This window comes from Ranitomeya variabilis, chromosome 3 (genome assembly GCF_051348905.1).
Source record: "Ranitomeya variabilis isolate aRanVar5 chromosome 3, aRanVar5.hap1, whole genome shotgun sequence".
NCBI classification, from domain to species: Eukaryota; Metazoa; Chordata; class Amphibia; order Anura; family Dendrobatidae; genus Ranitomeya; species Ranitomeya variabilis.
In genome coordinates this window covers 706756728-706772932 of record NC_135234.1, presented here as the reverse complement: position 1 = coordinate 706772932, position 16205 = coordinate 706756728, and the positions used below count along the sequence as shown (strand labels likewise).

The window sequence follows — 16205 nt, the reverse complement described above, 5'->3', positions numbered from 1 at the left end:
GACTTCGTATAGAGCCCCTTACTGTTAAAAGCAGAATACACCCCCCCCCCCCCCCCCTCGTGACCCCATTTTGGAAATTATACCCAGTGGTTATTTATCTACGGTTGTAGTGATGATTTTGACTCCATGGGCGTTTTCCAGAAACAACCACCACTGGATGTTGTCGAGTGATAATTGCAAGTTGTATGCTGCAGTCACCTGTACTTCTGGTGACAGGCCCCCATAAGTTAGGTGGGCTCTCATTGCTACAGCAATGCCAAACACCGTGGGGCTCAGAAGGGAGGGGGGGCATTTGGGAGTGCAGACGTTTCAATAGGGCCTTTAGTCCCAGGAGCCATTACCAGCAATGACAACGAGACAGACCCTGGGAGCAGAAGTGCAGACTCCGTGCTGGACCAGGAAAGGAGAGTAAAGAATCATCCACCCAAATCCAGAAACCATGAGTTACTAGTATGAATCGAAGCCTTGATTCTGCAGAGCCGCCTGCACATTACACACCCAGTGAAGACAACGTTTTGCACATGCCAAATTGTATATATTTTAAATCACTTTATTTACAATGTATACAAAATGGTGCTACAAGACAGATACAAAAATCTTCAGTCCATTTTCCAATGCCGGGTCAATAGCCATGATTCAGTGCCAATTCAACAAAGTGCTACATGCATTGAGCAAAGTGCGCATTGTATATAGTCGCCATGCTCCTCTACACAATATACTTGAAGCTGTAAGTGTTGTCACATGAAAGCTTTTTGTTTTTGCAGCGCCCGCACAGTTCCTGGCGGTGCGGCCTCTTCAGATCTATGTGCCTTTTCTTCTGTGGACAGGAGCAGCGAGTCTTGGAGCAGACCTAAAAGAAAACTATATCAGAACGAGAGTAATATTAAGCATCTACAATTCCCTCCTAGTAACTACCTTAACCCTCAGGGGTGTCAGATATGAATCTTCTTCAAACCCTAAATATACTTTAAGTGTTGATGAGATTAAAGTGAACCCATCTTGTTCAACACTAAACCTGTAGACGCAGATGCCTGGCCACCATACTGAAAGGGCAGCTCCAGGGAGAAAATGAACTTTATTCCTCCTGGAAGCCACCAACTTTGTTAGATGCGTGGCCTTGCTACAGTCACAGCAGCTGTAAACACATACACACTGGTACTTGGCAGCTCAGTCTGAAGGGCATCAGTGCACAGCCACCTGCCAGGGTGTACTTACATTGACACCCAATTACTATGAATGTTGACTAGCTGTGCCACCATGCTTGTATGACAAAGCTGGCAGCACCCAGGAGAATAAAGTCCATTTTCTCCCAGAAGCTGCACTTTCAGTAGGACAGCCAGACACCTTTTTAAAGGCCATTAACCATATATATCTCTGACATAACTGGTTCCCTTTAAGGACTATAGAAAAGATTTTACATACTATTGGCTATTTTTAGTCAATAACAGCACTAAATTTTAGTCCGATTTATACTCAATCCCCGTGATATGCAGTCCGGCCCAAGTTTTAGATCTCTTGTGCGAGCGGCTCCTTAGTAGTATAGGCTGGATGTGAGCGGTGTATCCCGAGTGCTGGTGTCTTACTCTGCATATAGCAGCTGTGCCGATATGCACATTTCCTATTCATAGCCAGTTCTCGGCCTCAAGTTTTAAGTGGGAGCTGGCAATTGTGTCACTAAGAGCTGCTGTCAGTAACTTTGTGGTATTTAAGAAGGTAACCAGTCAGATTAACACTGCCTGAACTACAGGACTCAGACACTGCAGCTATACAATCAGTCAAGTTCACATATGGCAGTGATACAGAGTTGACCAGTATGAAAAGCCGGCCATCTATAGAGATCTCGGCCTAGTTGGTGCAGTCCTCAGCCAGCATCTCCAGAACCTGCTTCAGTTGATGAAGCATCTATACTTACGTCCATAAGAAGAGACCTGCCAATTGAACAGAGCAGGGAGAAGCCAGTTGGGACCCTCATTTCATTAGTCAGGGTTCTCCATATAGTCCCAGTCAGATTAAGTTGTTTTCTCTGAAACACTGCAGCATGCAACTACAACTTAGCTGTGATTATGCAGCCAGGGATTAAGATAAGCAATCTCTGGTTCCAGCAGCATAAAGCCAATGACCTGTTCAACATGAACCAAAGCGATCAAAGCAAGCTCTGGTCACTGGAGTTACAGGCAGATTCTGACTGTTGAACTCAGCTGTCATTTGCTGTGTATGGTGCAGGCTCAGGAGCTGAGCCTGCTCCATACATAGACACTGTAGTAGTACAGTTGCACCCTGTCGGAGGGGTTAAAATAAGCGTTACCCAAGGGCACGTGTTTCACATAGGGTTATTTGCCATTTACACATTTATGGCACTCAACAGCACAATACCCAGTCACGACTTTTCAGACAAAATACATGCAGTTAACAGAATTCTAAGGGTCATAGTCTTCGAGAGGCTGGTACAGCAGAGGAGGATAGGTGATAAATTTCCACCTGCACTTGTGACTCCATCACTCCTGTAGACAATGAATGAGGGAAGTGGTTTGCATGCAGAGCTCCATTTAAAACAGGAGACCCCAAATTCCCCCTTCTGGGTGATGAGTGGGTGTGGGACCTAGCAGTCACTTCACACTTGTGATAGAACCAACCTAGAGATCAGGACAGATTCACTACTGGGTCCAGAGTGACCGTCTGAGCCTTAGCCATCCGCTAGAGAACAGAGTCATGCCAACGCACTTTACAGTCACTTACTTGGCACTGAATCGCTTCCACTCTGTAGGGATTGAATCCTTTTTGACACTTGCGACAAAGTTGTTTAAAATAGACCTGTAAAAGACAATTTTTATTAACAGCTCACACCAGGGTAAGTAAAGGAGCCAGCCAAGTCACATGGACCGTGGAAATAAGGAATCTGCAGTCACACCAGCCCCTTCCTTTACAGAACAGGGGGCAAATTCTGTAGCAAATTTTGGCCATGGCCAGACATCCATTTATCATTTCTTTCTACCCCAAGAGGAGATGTCAAATGGGTGCTGGCAGTGAAGGACATTCAACAAGCCGCCCAGGACAGGACGTATACGTGCATAAACATCTCCCCACAAGAGTGGAAGTTGGGACCTTGCTCTGACCTGAGATAGCGCCCCCAAAATCTGGACTGTCCCAGGAATAGTTGGGAGTCATGATAAACCCCATTTACTCATGACTTAAAAATATATAGAATTTGTGGCCATTTGATTGTAAAAACACAGCCCTTCTAAGCCAAGGATGTCAGACTCAAAAGTACAGAACAAAAAAAAAAAAAAAAAAAGTGGACCAACCTGCGTATTAAAAAAAAAAAGTCTACAATTGAGGAAGTTTTTCCTTATCAGATATAAGGATCAACCTATTCATAGAAAAAATAAAAAAAGTCCCACAAAATGTACATTTTAAGAGATCATTGAATAGATTTTTGGAACAATATACATGTTATGCAGCAGTATAAAGCATATTGCCCAAATTAAATATTTTACAAAGGGTAAAAACCCTTACCTTGCATAGATAAAGGATGAGGCAAACACCCCCCCAAAAAAAAAACACAGCAGGATACTACATGTATGGTATGACAAGTACTGTACCACCCTAGGGACAGTATGGTGACCCCATCAGCGAGTCCTCAACTAATCCACATAGTAATGGACCCAAAATAGACAACCCAAAGTTAGACAAACCCCTTTCCTCATTCCCCTGCCCCTTGGCAGGAAGCTCTTTATTGCTCAGCACAATGGGTTCGTTGTAGTTACATTGTGCCCGTTGCACTGAGGCCAGGGGTGGATGGACCATCAGTTGACGCTCCCATCACAGCTTTCAACTATGAGAATCCAGGATGCCACAGTTGAAAGTGTGATGCAGAGTGTGGGGCCACAAAGTGCTGCAGGCCAGATACTCGCCGTGGGCCAGAGTGTAAATTGTATTCTCAGCTAACATGCAGTTTGTGTGGATGAACAGTCCTATTTAAATGCAGTAAATCCATGTTGTGACTGGGACGAGTCTCACCTTGTTACTCCCAGATATACACCACACATACGCGCTCTCCCATCGGGTTTTGCAGTCTTTGCAGTGGAAGTAGCCATATTTCTGTTCCAAGAACTGAAAGGACATGATTAATGTAGAGCAGGAATAACTACTGTGGATATTAGACAGTTGAAGGATCATTCATCAGGGGTGTCTTCTGTGGTCCCCAATTAGACTAGCTAGCCAGCATAGAGAGCCATGAGATGCAATCATGAGTGCCAAGACCAGCAGAGTTCCTTGGGCAAACTCAGAAGACTGCCAAGGAGGCTTCCCACCTGTAGCTGGCTAGTCCCACAAAAAAAAAAAAACCCAAAAAACAAGCAAACAAAAACAATGGGTAACAAATCTGGATCTTGACCCCATTAAATATCAGATAGATCTGTCAAGTGCCACCAGCCGCCATCATATCACCCACCTGGCAACTACTTCAGTTTCCATTTAGAATACAAGCGATGATGCAGATGTGAACAGAACCTAATGGCATGGTCAGATATTATGGGATAAAATCTATGGTAGAAATGGGATGCTGACCACCACACAAATCCAAGCCAGAAGCTGCAGCACATTCCCAGGGAATGACATGCTGAGATCAGCACAAGATAATGGCTAATCTACCCGGTGTACACCCCATATACAGAGGAAGTATGGGAGAGCTTGGCAGTGTCCTCTGTCTATAGGGAGTATCCAGACTCCTATGGTGTCAGGGAAGGATCAGGCAGTAAAAACTCAACATGCCCAATCCTTTTGTAGTTCAGGGAGATAAGTGGCGTACTTGGCTGCGTATTCAGACGTGTGTACATCAAGGTGAGGTGCTAGCACCATGGTGTACATCATCTTTGGGTTGAATTTTTTGGATCTCTATATGAAGTCCCTGCTTGACGGCCAGCTGGACATTCCTTCAGTCTTCTCTGGAGGCATGTGCCTTCATCCCACCTCAGACACCACCAGAGGCCCAGAGGCTGCAGACCTGTGATTGACAGTGTCAAGGAGACAGTGGTGAAAAGGCACTCCCCAGACAAGATTGAAGTGCTCAGTTGGACTACACAAGGAAAAGGGCTGCCGAAGCAAATTTTTTACTAAAAAATTTGCAAATAAATAAAACAGGGGGAACAAACACTAAATGACCTGAACTGTAAACTTTACTCTAGGTTCACACAACCGTGCTCTCCGCTGAGCGCTGCAACCGAGATTAGGCAGAATCCCCAAAAGACAGGTTTCCAGTCAGTGACTGGTTCCCGGCCTATTAGTCTGTCAGACCTGCCACGTTTGAAAAAGACTGTCAAGTTGGAGGTCAGCAACGTGAATGGGAGAGTTCCCATCAGAATATAGTTACTAGAAGCAGCCTTAAAGGGGTTTACTCCCTCCCACCCCCATGATCCTATCTCAACATGTAGTGGTTGCAAGAGATGTTAGCAAACACCTCAAATTAGAAATGTAGTATAGGTTCTGATTCACCATGTCAATTTCCCAAAGTGCAGGTAGTCAAGTATTCATGGTTACGACCAGTTAGTTTAGTGGTCATACATAACCATGATATCTAAGCTCCTGCAATGCCCCGCATTTTGGGGATATGACATAGCGAATCAGAACTCAGTGTTTGCCAATATTACACCTACTACATATATAGAGATAGGAGATGACTAATAATCTTTATTTATTTATTTTTTTTTATATAGCGGTAACATATTCCGCTGCACTTTACAGGTTGAACACATTGTCGCTGTCCCCGTTGGGGCTCACAATATAAATTCCCTTTCAGTATGTCTTTGGAATGTGGGAGGAAATCGGAGTACCCGGAGGAAACCCACGCAAACACGGGGAGAACATACAAACTCTTTGCAGATGTTGTCCTCAGTGGGGTTTGAACCCAGGACTCCAGCGCTGCAAGGCTGCTGTGCTAACCACTGCACCACCGTGCTGCCCTAACGTAACACTGCAGCAGAGTGCAAGAATGGCAGAGCTCGTGTCCATACCACCCCCTCCAAGTAGACTAAGGCTATGTTCCCATGCTTGTTTTTTGCTGCATTTTATAGTACCGGCAAAAAGCTGACATTTTAGAAACCACACAGCGTTCTCACCAATAGAAAGCAACAAGCGTTAAAAAAAAAAAAAAAAAAAAAAAAAAAAAAAAAAAAGCACCCCACCAAGAACACAACATGTGAACATGGCCTGGAGAGAAGTCAAAAGTCACCATGTACCCAGATTACAACCACCAATATTACCTACAAGAAGCCTTTAGGCTATGTGCACACATAGGAAATGTGGTGCAGAATTTTCTGCACAAAATCCGCATCTCCTGGCAGAATCCACAGGTGCAGATTTGCCGCAGATTTTATGCAGTTTTTACCCCTGCGGATTTCTATCATGGAGAGGTGCAGAAACTCTGCAGATCCGCACAAAAGTAGTGACATGCACTTTTAAATCCGCAGCAATTCCACACTTTTTTTTACCCATTGATTTACATGGTACTGTAAATCACAGTGTGGATCTGCAGCGTTTCTGCGCAGAAAAATCTACTGCAGATCCACACTAAATCCACATCGTGTGCACATAGCCTTACAGCTCCGTCCACAGAAAGACTAAAAGGAGACAGTTCCCAGAACTATGGGGTGAAAACACCTTTGTACAGTTTTAGGGTACGTTCACACAGGACTTTTTTGCTGCTTTTTTTTATGCTAATTTTCAGCTGCTTTTTACAGTACCAGTAAAGCCTATGAGATTTCAGAAATCTCATGCACGCACGTTGGTTTTTTGTTTGATCAGTTTTTTCTGCTTTGCTGCTTTTTTTGGACATAGGGCATGTCACTTCTTTCAGCGTTTTTGCTGCGTTTTTTCACCCATTGACTTGAATGGGTGATGAAAAAAACGCTGCAAAAACGCATGTAGCATTATTTGCTGCTTTTTTTGTGCAGAAAATCATGGCCAGCAGGAAGGGATCTCACAGCCAAGAGCTTAGGGGTGTGGTTAGTGAGGTGTGAAGAGCCATTGTGAGGTGTCCTGATAGTGATGTATTGTGAGGGAGTTTCTGGTAGTGAGGTGTGAAGAGCCATTGTGAGGTGTCCTGATTGTGATCTATTGTGAGGGAGTTTCTGGTACTAGTGAGGTGTAAGGCCATGTGCACACGTTCAGGATTGTTAGCGTTTTTTTCGCTATAAAAACGCGAAAAAAAACGCTTACATAAGCCTCCTATTATTTACAGGGTATTCCGCATTTTTTGTGCAAATGTTGCGATTTTTTCCGCGAAAAAAATCGCATAGCGGAAAAAAAAGCAACATGTTCATTAAAAATGCGGAATTGCAGGGATTCCGCACACCTAGGGGTCCATTGATCTGCTTACTTCCCGCACGGGGCTGTGCACACCATGCGGGAAGTAAGCAGATTATATGCGGTTGGTACCCAGGGTGGAGGAGAGGAGACTCTCCTCCACGCACTGGGCACCATATAAGTGGTCAAAAAATAAGAAATAAAATAATAAACAGTCCTATACTCACCCTCGATGTATTCCCGCCTCCTCGCACGCTGCCGTTCGGTTCCTGTAGCTGGTGTGCGCTGAAGGACCTCGCCGAATGACGTCACTGTCCTGTGATTGGTCGTGAGCGGTCATGTGACCGCTCACGTGACCGGACCGTGACGTCACGGAAGGTCCTGCGCGCACACACCAGCTAGAAGAGGAGCCGGACGGCCGCTGAGGAGATGTCTGGGTGAGTATAAGCATTTTTTTTATTTTTTTTATTATTTTTAAACATTCTTTTACTATAGATGCTGCATAAGCTGCATCTATAGTAAAAAGTTGGTCACACTTGTCAAACGCTATGTTTGACAAGTGTGACCAACCTGTCAGTCAGTTTTCCAAGCGATGCTACAGATCGCAGGGAAAACTTTAGCATTCTGCAAGCTAATTACGCTTGCAGAATGCTAAAAAAACGGAAAAACGCAAAAAAAAAAAATGCGGATTTCTTGCAGAAAATTTCCGGTTTTCTTCAGGAATTTTCTGCAAGAAATCCGCAACGTGTGCACATACCTTAGCCATGTCTTGGTATAGGAGGATGGGCATTAATGTTTCCCAACTAATCATGGAGGTAATATTTTTTTAAATTTGTGATATATCTATCTATCCGACTGTTTGCAATGGTACACTTTGCGATGCTCATGTGCTGTTATGTACATGTTCATGTGTATGTCTGTATCTTCCTTGTCATGAATGTTGGCTTCATTTCATCTTGCATTTGGTAATTACTTTTTCATTTATTTTTGCAAGGTGGAAACAATGCCTGTAATTTGGGATTTAGCTTGCCCAAACTACAGTGATCGTCAAAAAAAGGCAGATGCATGGCATGTAATCTGCCGTAAATTGTTCCCCCGCTGGGATGAAGGCGATGCTAAGCTCCACTGGGAGATTGGTAAATAAAAAACTTAACATATGTCCTTTTCTAACAAATTAAATGACCAGGTAGTAGGTAAAGACTAGTGATGTGAACGTGCTCTGATAACGTGTTATGTGAGCGTGCTTGAGTACTAACTGAGTGTCTTTGGTGTAGTCAAACATGTTTGATTCACCATATACCACAAAAAAAAGCATGAAAAAAACGCACCAAAAAAACGCACCAAAAACGCACCTATAAGCAGCTGAAAATTAGCATAAAAAAAAGCAGCAACGTACCCTTATAGTTTGGGGAATATGAAGAAAAAAAATTTTTCAAGGCCTCAACTGCACAATTTCCCTGGGCCATTACACAGGAGGAACGTCATTCCTACCAGACCCCAGCCCTGTCCTGAGTGGCCATACCTGGAACACAGAGCTCTTCTCATCCGCATTGATCTCTTTCTCCGGGATCTTTTCTGCCACCTGCTCAGATGATTTCTCTTTACTAGCTAACTTGTGATCAGCGACCTCCTTGTAGTCGGGGAGGGCTGGGCTTTTTTTAGGAGCACAGCTCCCCTGCGGGAGGGGGAACACCCTGCGATCCACCACCGGCGAGTACACAGCCACCGGCCGAGTGAATTGCACAGGGTTGGCCACAGATTTGGCCACATTGCTGGGAGGAGACGGCGGTCTGCGCAGTGTGCGAGGTCCCAAAGAGCACTGGATCCCAGTATCAACTCGTGGATTCACCTGCACCCCAACCTCCTTAGTATTGGCCTTACGGAGCCATGGAGCGAGATTGGGGTTGACTTGGGACAGGATGGCTTTGAGCTGGGCCCGCTGGAAGTTGTCCAGGTAGTCTGTGGCCTCGGAGCTCTTACTCGTCTTCCAGGTCGTCTGCTTATTCCTGGTTGATGTCTGCAGAGCCGGCCCAGGCGGTGCTTGTCTGAAATTACTGCCATAGTTAGTGTAGGCATTAGCAGGCGAGCACATGAACCCCGCCATAACTCATGTATCTGATGGGTGGAGCTGTGGCCGAGCCCAGCTTTATCCTGGTCGGACCTCACCAGCCCCAGCTGGTCCTCGTCACCTACCAATTGTCTCAATTGCTTGCAGGATGCGTTTTTTCTCCATAGACTTGCATTTGCGACGCATTGTCACACGTCGCAACCGTCGTGCGATGGTTGCGTCGTGTTGCGTCGGACCATCGCCACAAAAAAAGTTACATGTAACTTTTTTTGTGTGTCGTGACCGTCTTTTCCGATCGCGCATGCACGGCCGGAACTCCGCCCCCGCCTCCCCGCACATCACAATGGGGCAGCAGATGCATTGTAAAACTGCATCCGCTGCCACCGTTGTGCGGCGCTTTCACAGTTTGCATCGGTGCGCCGCAACGTCGCATTGCAGTACACGACGCTAGTGTGAGAGTAGCCTACATCCCACAACACACATTAGGATGCGTTGTAGGCTACTTTCACATTAGCGTCGTGTGACGCACATCGCAATGCGCCGTTTTGTAGAAAAAACGCATCCTGCAAAGTTGCCTGCAGGATGCGTTTTTTCTCCATAGACTTGCATTAGCGACACATTGTGACGGATTGCCACATGTCGCATCCGTCGTGCGACGGATGCGTCGTGTTTTGGCGGACCATTGGCACAAAAAAAAGTTCCATGGAACCTTTTTTTGTGCGTCGTGTCCGCCATTTTCGACTGCACATGCGCGGCCAAAACTCCGCCCCCGCCTCCCCGGAACTCACAATGGGGCAGCGGATGCATTGTAAAACTGCATCCGCTGCCCACGTTGTGCTACATTAACACACTGTCCTTCGGAACGTCGGGTCGACGGTTTGCGACAGCCCGTACCAACGGACTAGTGTGAAAGTAGCCGTAGAGACGCCGCAGCCAATCATATCACTGATATAAGCATAAACATGTCGTATTAATTCTCACAAATAAAAAAAATGGGTGAAATACAAAACAATTTTTTTTTTCCGTGTGTGAGAGGAGCGCTAGGATCGGGGGTGGGGGCTTATCTTCTATGTTAAAAAATCAATTACGCAGTTTCTGAAAAGTGAGTTCTTTAAATATTCACAAGAAACAGTAATAGAATTTACCCAACAAAAAAGAACTGAACCGTCGTATTTGGACAACTCTTTCTGATTCTTGGTAAAATGATAGATATACAGCGTACATGTACTAACAAATGGCTGGCAAATACAGCACAATGGAACGTTTTTAGAACAAAAAGTTTGTTGATAAATTACATTTTTTTTGCACTACCCGGATTCCATAACGTTGGGATGTGTAGCGGCTCATTAACATATCAATGTCCCCGATGCCGCGCTCACTAGCGAATAGTAAGCCCAAGTTCACACACTTGTATTTTGGGTCCGAGTGAAAAAACTGGCATGGCACGGACGGCACTAGGACCAATGTTAGATTATGTTCACACATGGCATTTTTTTTTCTGCAGCAAAACCTGCTCTCTTGGCAGTAAAGAAGCTGCAGAAAAAGCAAGTTTTGCTTGTTTTTTTTCTTGCGTGTTTATGCTATGCTACATTTGTCTCTTGTGCATGCTGATAAAGTTTCATATCAAAAATAAAATCATATTATATTTCACCAGGTATTAGAACAAAAAAGTCAGCAAAACCTGCGTTTTTTCAGCATTTTTTAGGGTATGTTGCCACGGTACGTAAACGCTGCTTGTTTGACGCAGCGTCAAACAAGCAGCGTCCAGATGTTCCAGCATAGTGGAGGGGATTTTATGAAATCCCGTCTCCACTATGCGTGGAAACCCGCACGCGGCGGCCCTGCGACTCTGGACATGCTGCGCGTCTTTTCAGAACGCAGCATGTCCATACACCTTGCGGGGACGCAGCGTCCCCGCAAGGCATATCACAGGGCGCTATGGCGAGGGGTGCGATGATCCCGGATGTGTACTGTACACATCCGGCACCATCGCGTCCCAGAAAGGGGGCGGGGCTAGCGCCGAGCGGCTTCGCCGCTGCGGCGATCCCGCCGGGAAAACGGACCGTGGAGCCATACCCTTAAGCTTTTTTTTCAGCTTTTTTTTCACCACCCATTACTTTCACTGGGTGAAAAATGCTGTAAAAACGCTGAAAGAAGTGACATGCTCTATTCTGCAAAAACCAAGCAAATCACAAAATACTGAGGACAAAAACAACAAAGTGTGTGTATGAGATTTCTGAAATCTCATAGACTTTGCTGGTACTGTAAAACGCAGCTGAAAATTTGCATTAAAAAACGCAACAAAAACACCAGGTGTGAACACAGCCTTATTCATTTGGGGGGTTCAGATGAGCGGTTTTCTCCATGAATTGAATGTGCGCGTGAAAAAATGTCCGCCTGCACTAGTTTCTTCTGCATGTCGGATGAGAGTCGCAAGTCTATGGGTGTGCAAAAAAAAATAGGATTAACCATACAGCTCCCAGGCTTTACAGATTCATTACTATTATTACCCTAGGAAACGGTATTTGATCAGAAGTTTTCGGATGATTTCTTATATATACGTTTGTGAACTCGACCTCTCCCTAAAGGCGGATTATTCTGATCAGACTTTGATCGCAGTGTGCTCCCAGTGTCATCTGTTTTTCTCATAAGTGGAAAAATAAAAAAAATAATATTTATCCACTCCATTGTAATGACAGTCTGTGAAAATCGGACGAAACTCGGAAGCCATCGAAGTGCAGTTCGATTTTTTTTCACGGACCCATTAAACTTCCATTGACGATTTTGATTCCACTTTGGACATCTCGGTTCGAGGAAAAATTCGGAAATGTGCACAGCCCGATAGACTACCAGAGGTATGAGGGCTATACGTGAAAACCAAAGCCAAAATCGTACATGTGAATGGGCCCAAACCCACCTGCTAAGGAGCAGAAAAGAGGGAAAATCTAATATGTGCACATCAGTCCTGCTTTGTTTTTTGGTTGTGTTATGATTATTTGCAGCAAATCCATCAGTATTACACAGTGTTGATAAATTAGGCAGATATTTATATATAACACTTCTGCGCCAGAGCTTGGTTTTAACATGCGAGACTCGCACGGATTTCTTGCAAGTGAAAAGGAGCCCTTAGGGTATGTGTCCACGTTCAGGATTGCATCAGGATTTGGTCAGGATTTTCCATCAGTATCTGTAAGCCAAAACCAGGAGTGGAACAATCAGAGGAGAAGCATAATAGAAACATATGCACCACTTCTGCATTTATCACCCACTCCTGGTTTTGGTTTACAAATACTGATGGAAAATACTGACCAAATACTGACCGTGGCCTTAGTGTGCTATCAGTGTTTTGGATGTTTTGGATCAGTGTGCTATCTGCTTTATTTCCGTTTATGGCTTTAGAAAAATCAATTCCAAAGCTTCTCCTATACTTTGCTATGTTAAACACCTGCAGCACACAGACTGTATACGGATGCCACCTGGGCACGACTGTGCACCACTATAAACTTAGGTGTAAACTTGCTCTATAGCGCAGATATCAGTCACTATCGCGATAGCACAGGTAATTCTCGTAGGTATTTAGCTACATCTGCAACTTAGAAAGCACAGCACAGACACGCCCAGTCCTGGAAGGAGCATTGTGGGAAATGTAGTCTCAGAGCAGGCCTATAGGAAAGCTCAGCCAATGAGAACTCCCGTGTAATGTTTGTAATGGGCGGGGCGTCCAAAGAGCTGTGCTCTGATTGGCTTGGAGTGTCAGCAGTGAGGCAGAGCGGGAAGTTGGACTTGTGTCTCACAGCTGCTCCCGAGGCTCTGACTGGTGGCCGCTCCGCGCACTGATGCTGCGTCACCTCTGCGTGCAGTCCCATGGCGTCGGTGCAGACCGCCGCGTCCGTCTTCTCCCAGCTGTTCCGGGCGCACTGTAGTCACTCAGGTGCTTCTCATTGTGGTGTCACCAGTCAGTGCGCCTATTGTGCCCTGCATTAACCCCTGCTGCGCATGTCATGTGACTGGCCATACTTTAACCACTGCAGTGCCGGCCCTCCCTCCTCCTGCTTTGGCCGCTTGCATTGGTTTTTGGGGGCCATGCCCTTTTCTGTCGTCTATACTTTGTGATATGAGGGGCATCAGCCTGCGGGCACCCGGGTAACCTGCCTGTGACTCAGGTCGTGTTTCTGCTATATGGCAGAGTGGTGGGACGACACAGTGACCTGCGGGCGGAGGGCGCATCACAAGTCCCAAAAAGTCCAACTAGTCCTGACTTTTACTTCTTGGCCTCGCTTGTCGCGATACCTTGCGGATTGTAAGCCGTCCCCATCACTCATACTGTTGTGCGACGTAGATGCATCTTTGACCACGTGACCCGTTTCGTGGCCACCGTAGCATCAGCCATTTCGGTAAACCCCTGTCCTCAGCTGCAGATTAGTAAATCTTTCCTCCCCCTCCCCAGGTCCAGCATCACTACTTTCGGTGTCTATTATTTTTGGCAGCACTGATGTCGCGTCCACAGCCAATCTCTGACTGAACAGACCTCATGAGACGGTCAGTTACTGACTGCGGTGCTGGATCCACGGAGGATGAGCAAAGATCATTTTTGTTGGATTTTTTTTTTTGCAGCTGGGGGGATGGTTATTCCAAAATTGAAAAAACTCTTAAATGTCACCATATTAGGAGGTTAGGTGTAGTAAAAAAAGCAGCAGTTCTTTCCGGCTAAAATGCTGGTCGCCAACTTTTAGCGTCTCTCATCCGAGAGCTTTATAATTGTGGCGTGAAAGGTTCCCAGACCCCCGGTGCCCCCCGCCACGACTGTCCGGTACTCAACCTCTGATTGTACGTGTGTGCACATTCAGATGTCGGGGTGTCGCACTGTCACCGCACACCTCCTGGAGACGTGGCCTTCAAGGACTTCTTGGCAATGCCTGGGACATTTCCTGCTCTTTCAGGAGTCCGGGACGTCTTCCGTTTTTGTAGTAATTGTGACGTGATAAGAGTGATGCTGACTAAATTCAGGGGGACCTCACCGACCTATAGCGTTGTTGAGAAATCCCAAACAATTACAACTTTTTTGTTTTTCTTGGTGTATTGGGTCAGTGTGTTCTGCCGAAGTGAGGGGATTGTCATCTCTGACCAGAGGCTGCAGACCGGGGTCCCATGCAGCCGATAACAAACCGCTGCTTCCTGATGTATTACTAATGGATGGACATTTTTGCAATTAAAGGTGTATTCCACATCGAGGGATTTGCGATGTCCACGGTGTACAATACTTGCTGATTGATCATGGGGCCTGCCAAGTATAACAACATGGGATGTCACCGACCCCGTTCACTTCATGACACGGAGCTGGAATACCCCTTTAATTTCTAATGTTGCATTGGAAATCAGTTGCAACTTTTCATTAGGTATCATCTTGGCTCCCAAACCTCAGACTCTCCATCCACCAGGGACAAACACTCTGTGGGGTCCCAGCCTCCGAGAGAAATGTGTCATGTTCTCAAGGAATCTTGGCGGCCGTTAGAGTGCCACTTTAAATTGAGAAGTTAATGTTGGTCATGCCACCCACCAGTATTATTTTCTGGTCCACTGGTGCCCAAGATAGGACAACTAAGAACAAAGCTACAATATTTTTTATGTATATATTATTACTGATGTCAGAATTTCACAGTTTATAATTCGGAGCCCTTCCTTACAGATCTGGGACAGATAAACCTAAACTGGTTTGAGGAGCTGACCACAGAGGCTAGAAGGCTTCAGCCAGGGCTACGTGAGGATGAGGACGAGCGAGAAGAAGGCCGGCAGGACAACAGCCTCGCCAAGACGCCACAGCAGAAGCGATCTTATTACAGCCAGCTGGAGTCCACACCGACTATTTTCCGAGAGCAGCGTTTGTGCTCCCCGCTGTTCCTTTCTCCAACTAGAGATCATGATAAAAGTCAAGGTACAGCAGGTAAAATGTTTTACACCAAAGTGTGACACTGGCAGGGGAACATGTAGTGAATGTTTGCTCCAAGACGGCTGATTGGCTCACTCGAAAATCAGCCAGTGATTAGCTGCAGTGGTCATACGCCACAACAATCTCATGGAATAGTGTCACCGATAACGTTGAAACAGCGCCATTGCAGGAGGGGAATATGCAGTGTTGTTTTTTTTTCTATGGGTTGTTACTAGTGATAAGCGAATATACTCGTTACTCGAGATTTCTCAAGCACGCTCGGGGGTCCTCCGAGTATTTTTTAGTGCTCGGAGATTTTACTTTTTAGCGCCACAGCTGAATGATCTATATCTGTTAGCCAGCATAAGTACATGTGGGGGTTGCCTGGTTGCTAGGGAATCCCCACATGTACTTATGCTGGCTAACAGATGTAAATCATTCAACTGCGGCAAGAAAAACTAAATCTCCAAGCACTAAAAAATACTCGGAGGACCCCGAGCATGCTCGAGAAATCTCGAGTAACGAGTATATTCGCTCATCACTAGTTGTTACGTGATTAAGCAGGGGTTCTCCAGTAGAGGGTCCTGCTGAGGAGAGACGGCACCGTGTTACATAGGGTGGTCTCCAATATACTGGGAAATCTGTGTAATGAACGCCGTTCTTGCTTTCATGTCTGCGATACCGGCATGTAAAGGACACAGCTGCTAGCGAGTGAAGCTTTTCTTTGTAACCTCACCATTAATTGGTCGCATGATATTTTATCTGACCACTTCTTTGCGGGGTCTGGCTCAGAATATTATTGCGATAACCATTTCTGATCGTCTTTTAGGTGCCCCTGTTCATAAACTGAATGGGATGTAATAAGTTACAGGAGTATTCCAGCCCGGTACATTTATCACAACATCAGTCCAA

General features: G+C 45.7%; 2 protein-coding genes across 5 annotated transcripts in view; one reads left to right on the top strand and one right to left on the bottom strand.

Annotated features, from left to right (window-relative positions):
* Positions 1–516: 516 nt before the first annotated feature.
* On the bottom strand, positions 517–9417 carry ZAR1L (zygote arrest 1 like). 2 transcript variants are annotated; one of them, XM_077298252.1, is made up of 4 exons: positions 8822–9417; positions 4018–4110; positions 2737–2811; positions 517–861 (listed from the first exon to the last, which is right to left on the bottom strand). In XM_077298252.1, the coding sequence occupies exons 1-4, from the start codon at positions 9401–9403 to the stop codon at positions 802–804; spliced, it is 810 nt and encodes a 269-aa protein (XP_077154367.1). In that variant the 5' UTR covers positions 9404–9417; the 3' UTR covers positions 517–801. The 2 variants fall into 2 exon arrangements, with proteins under 2 accessions (XP_077154367.1, XP_077154366.1); XM_077298251.1 differs by having other exon boundaries at positions 518–850.
* A 3664-nt stretch (positions 9418–13081) lies between these two features.
* Positions 13082–16205, top strand: part of BRCA2 (BRCA2 DNA repair associated) — a 114140-nt gene continuing 111016 nt past the window's right edge. The window contains exons 1-2 of one of the 3 annotated variants that reach the window (XM_077298246.1): positions 13082–13298; positions 15054–15308. In XM_077298246.1, the coding sequence (XP_077154361.1) occupies positions 13232–13298; positions 15054–15308 (322 nt within the window). In that variant the 5' untranslated portion in view covers positions 13082–13231. The remainder of the gene's footprint in view (positions 13299–15053; positions 15309–16205) is intronic. The other 2 variants (XM_077298249.1, XM_077298248.1) reach the window with 2 other exon arrangements.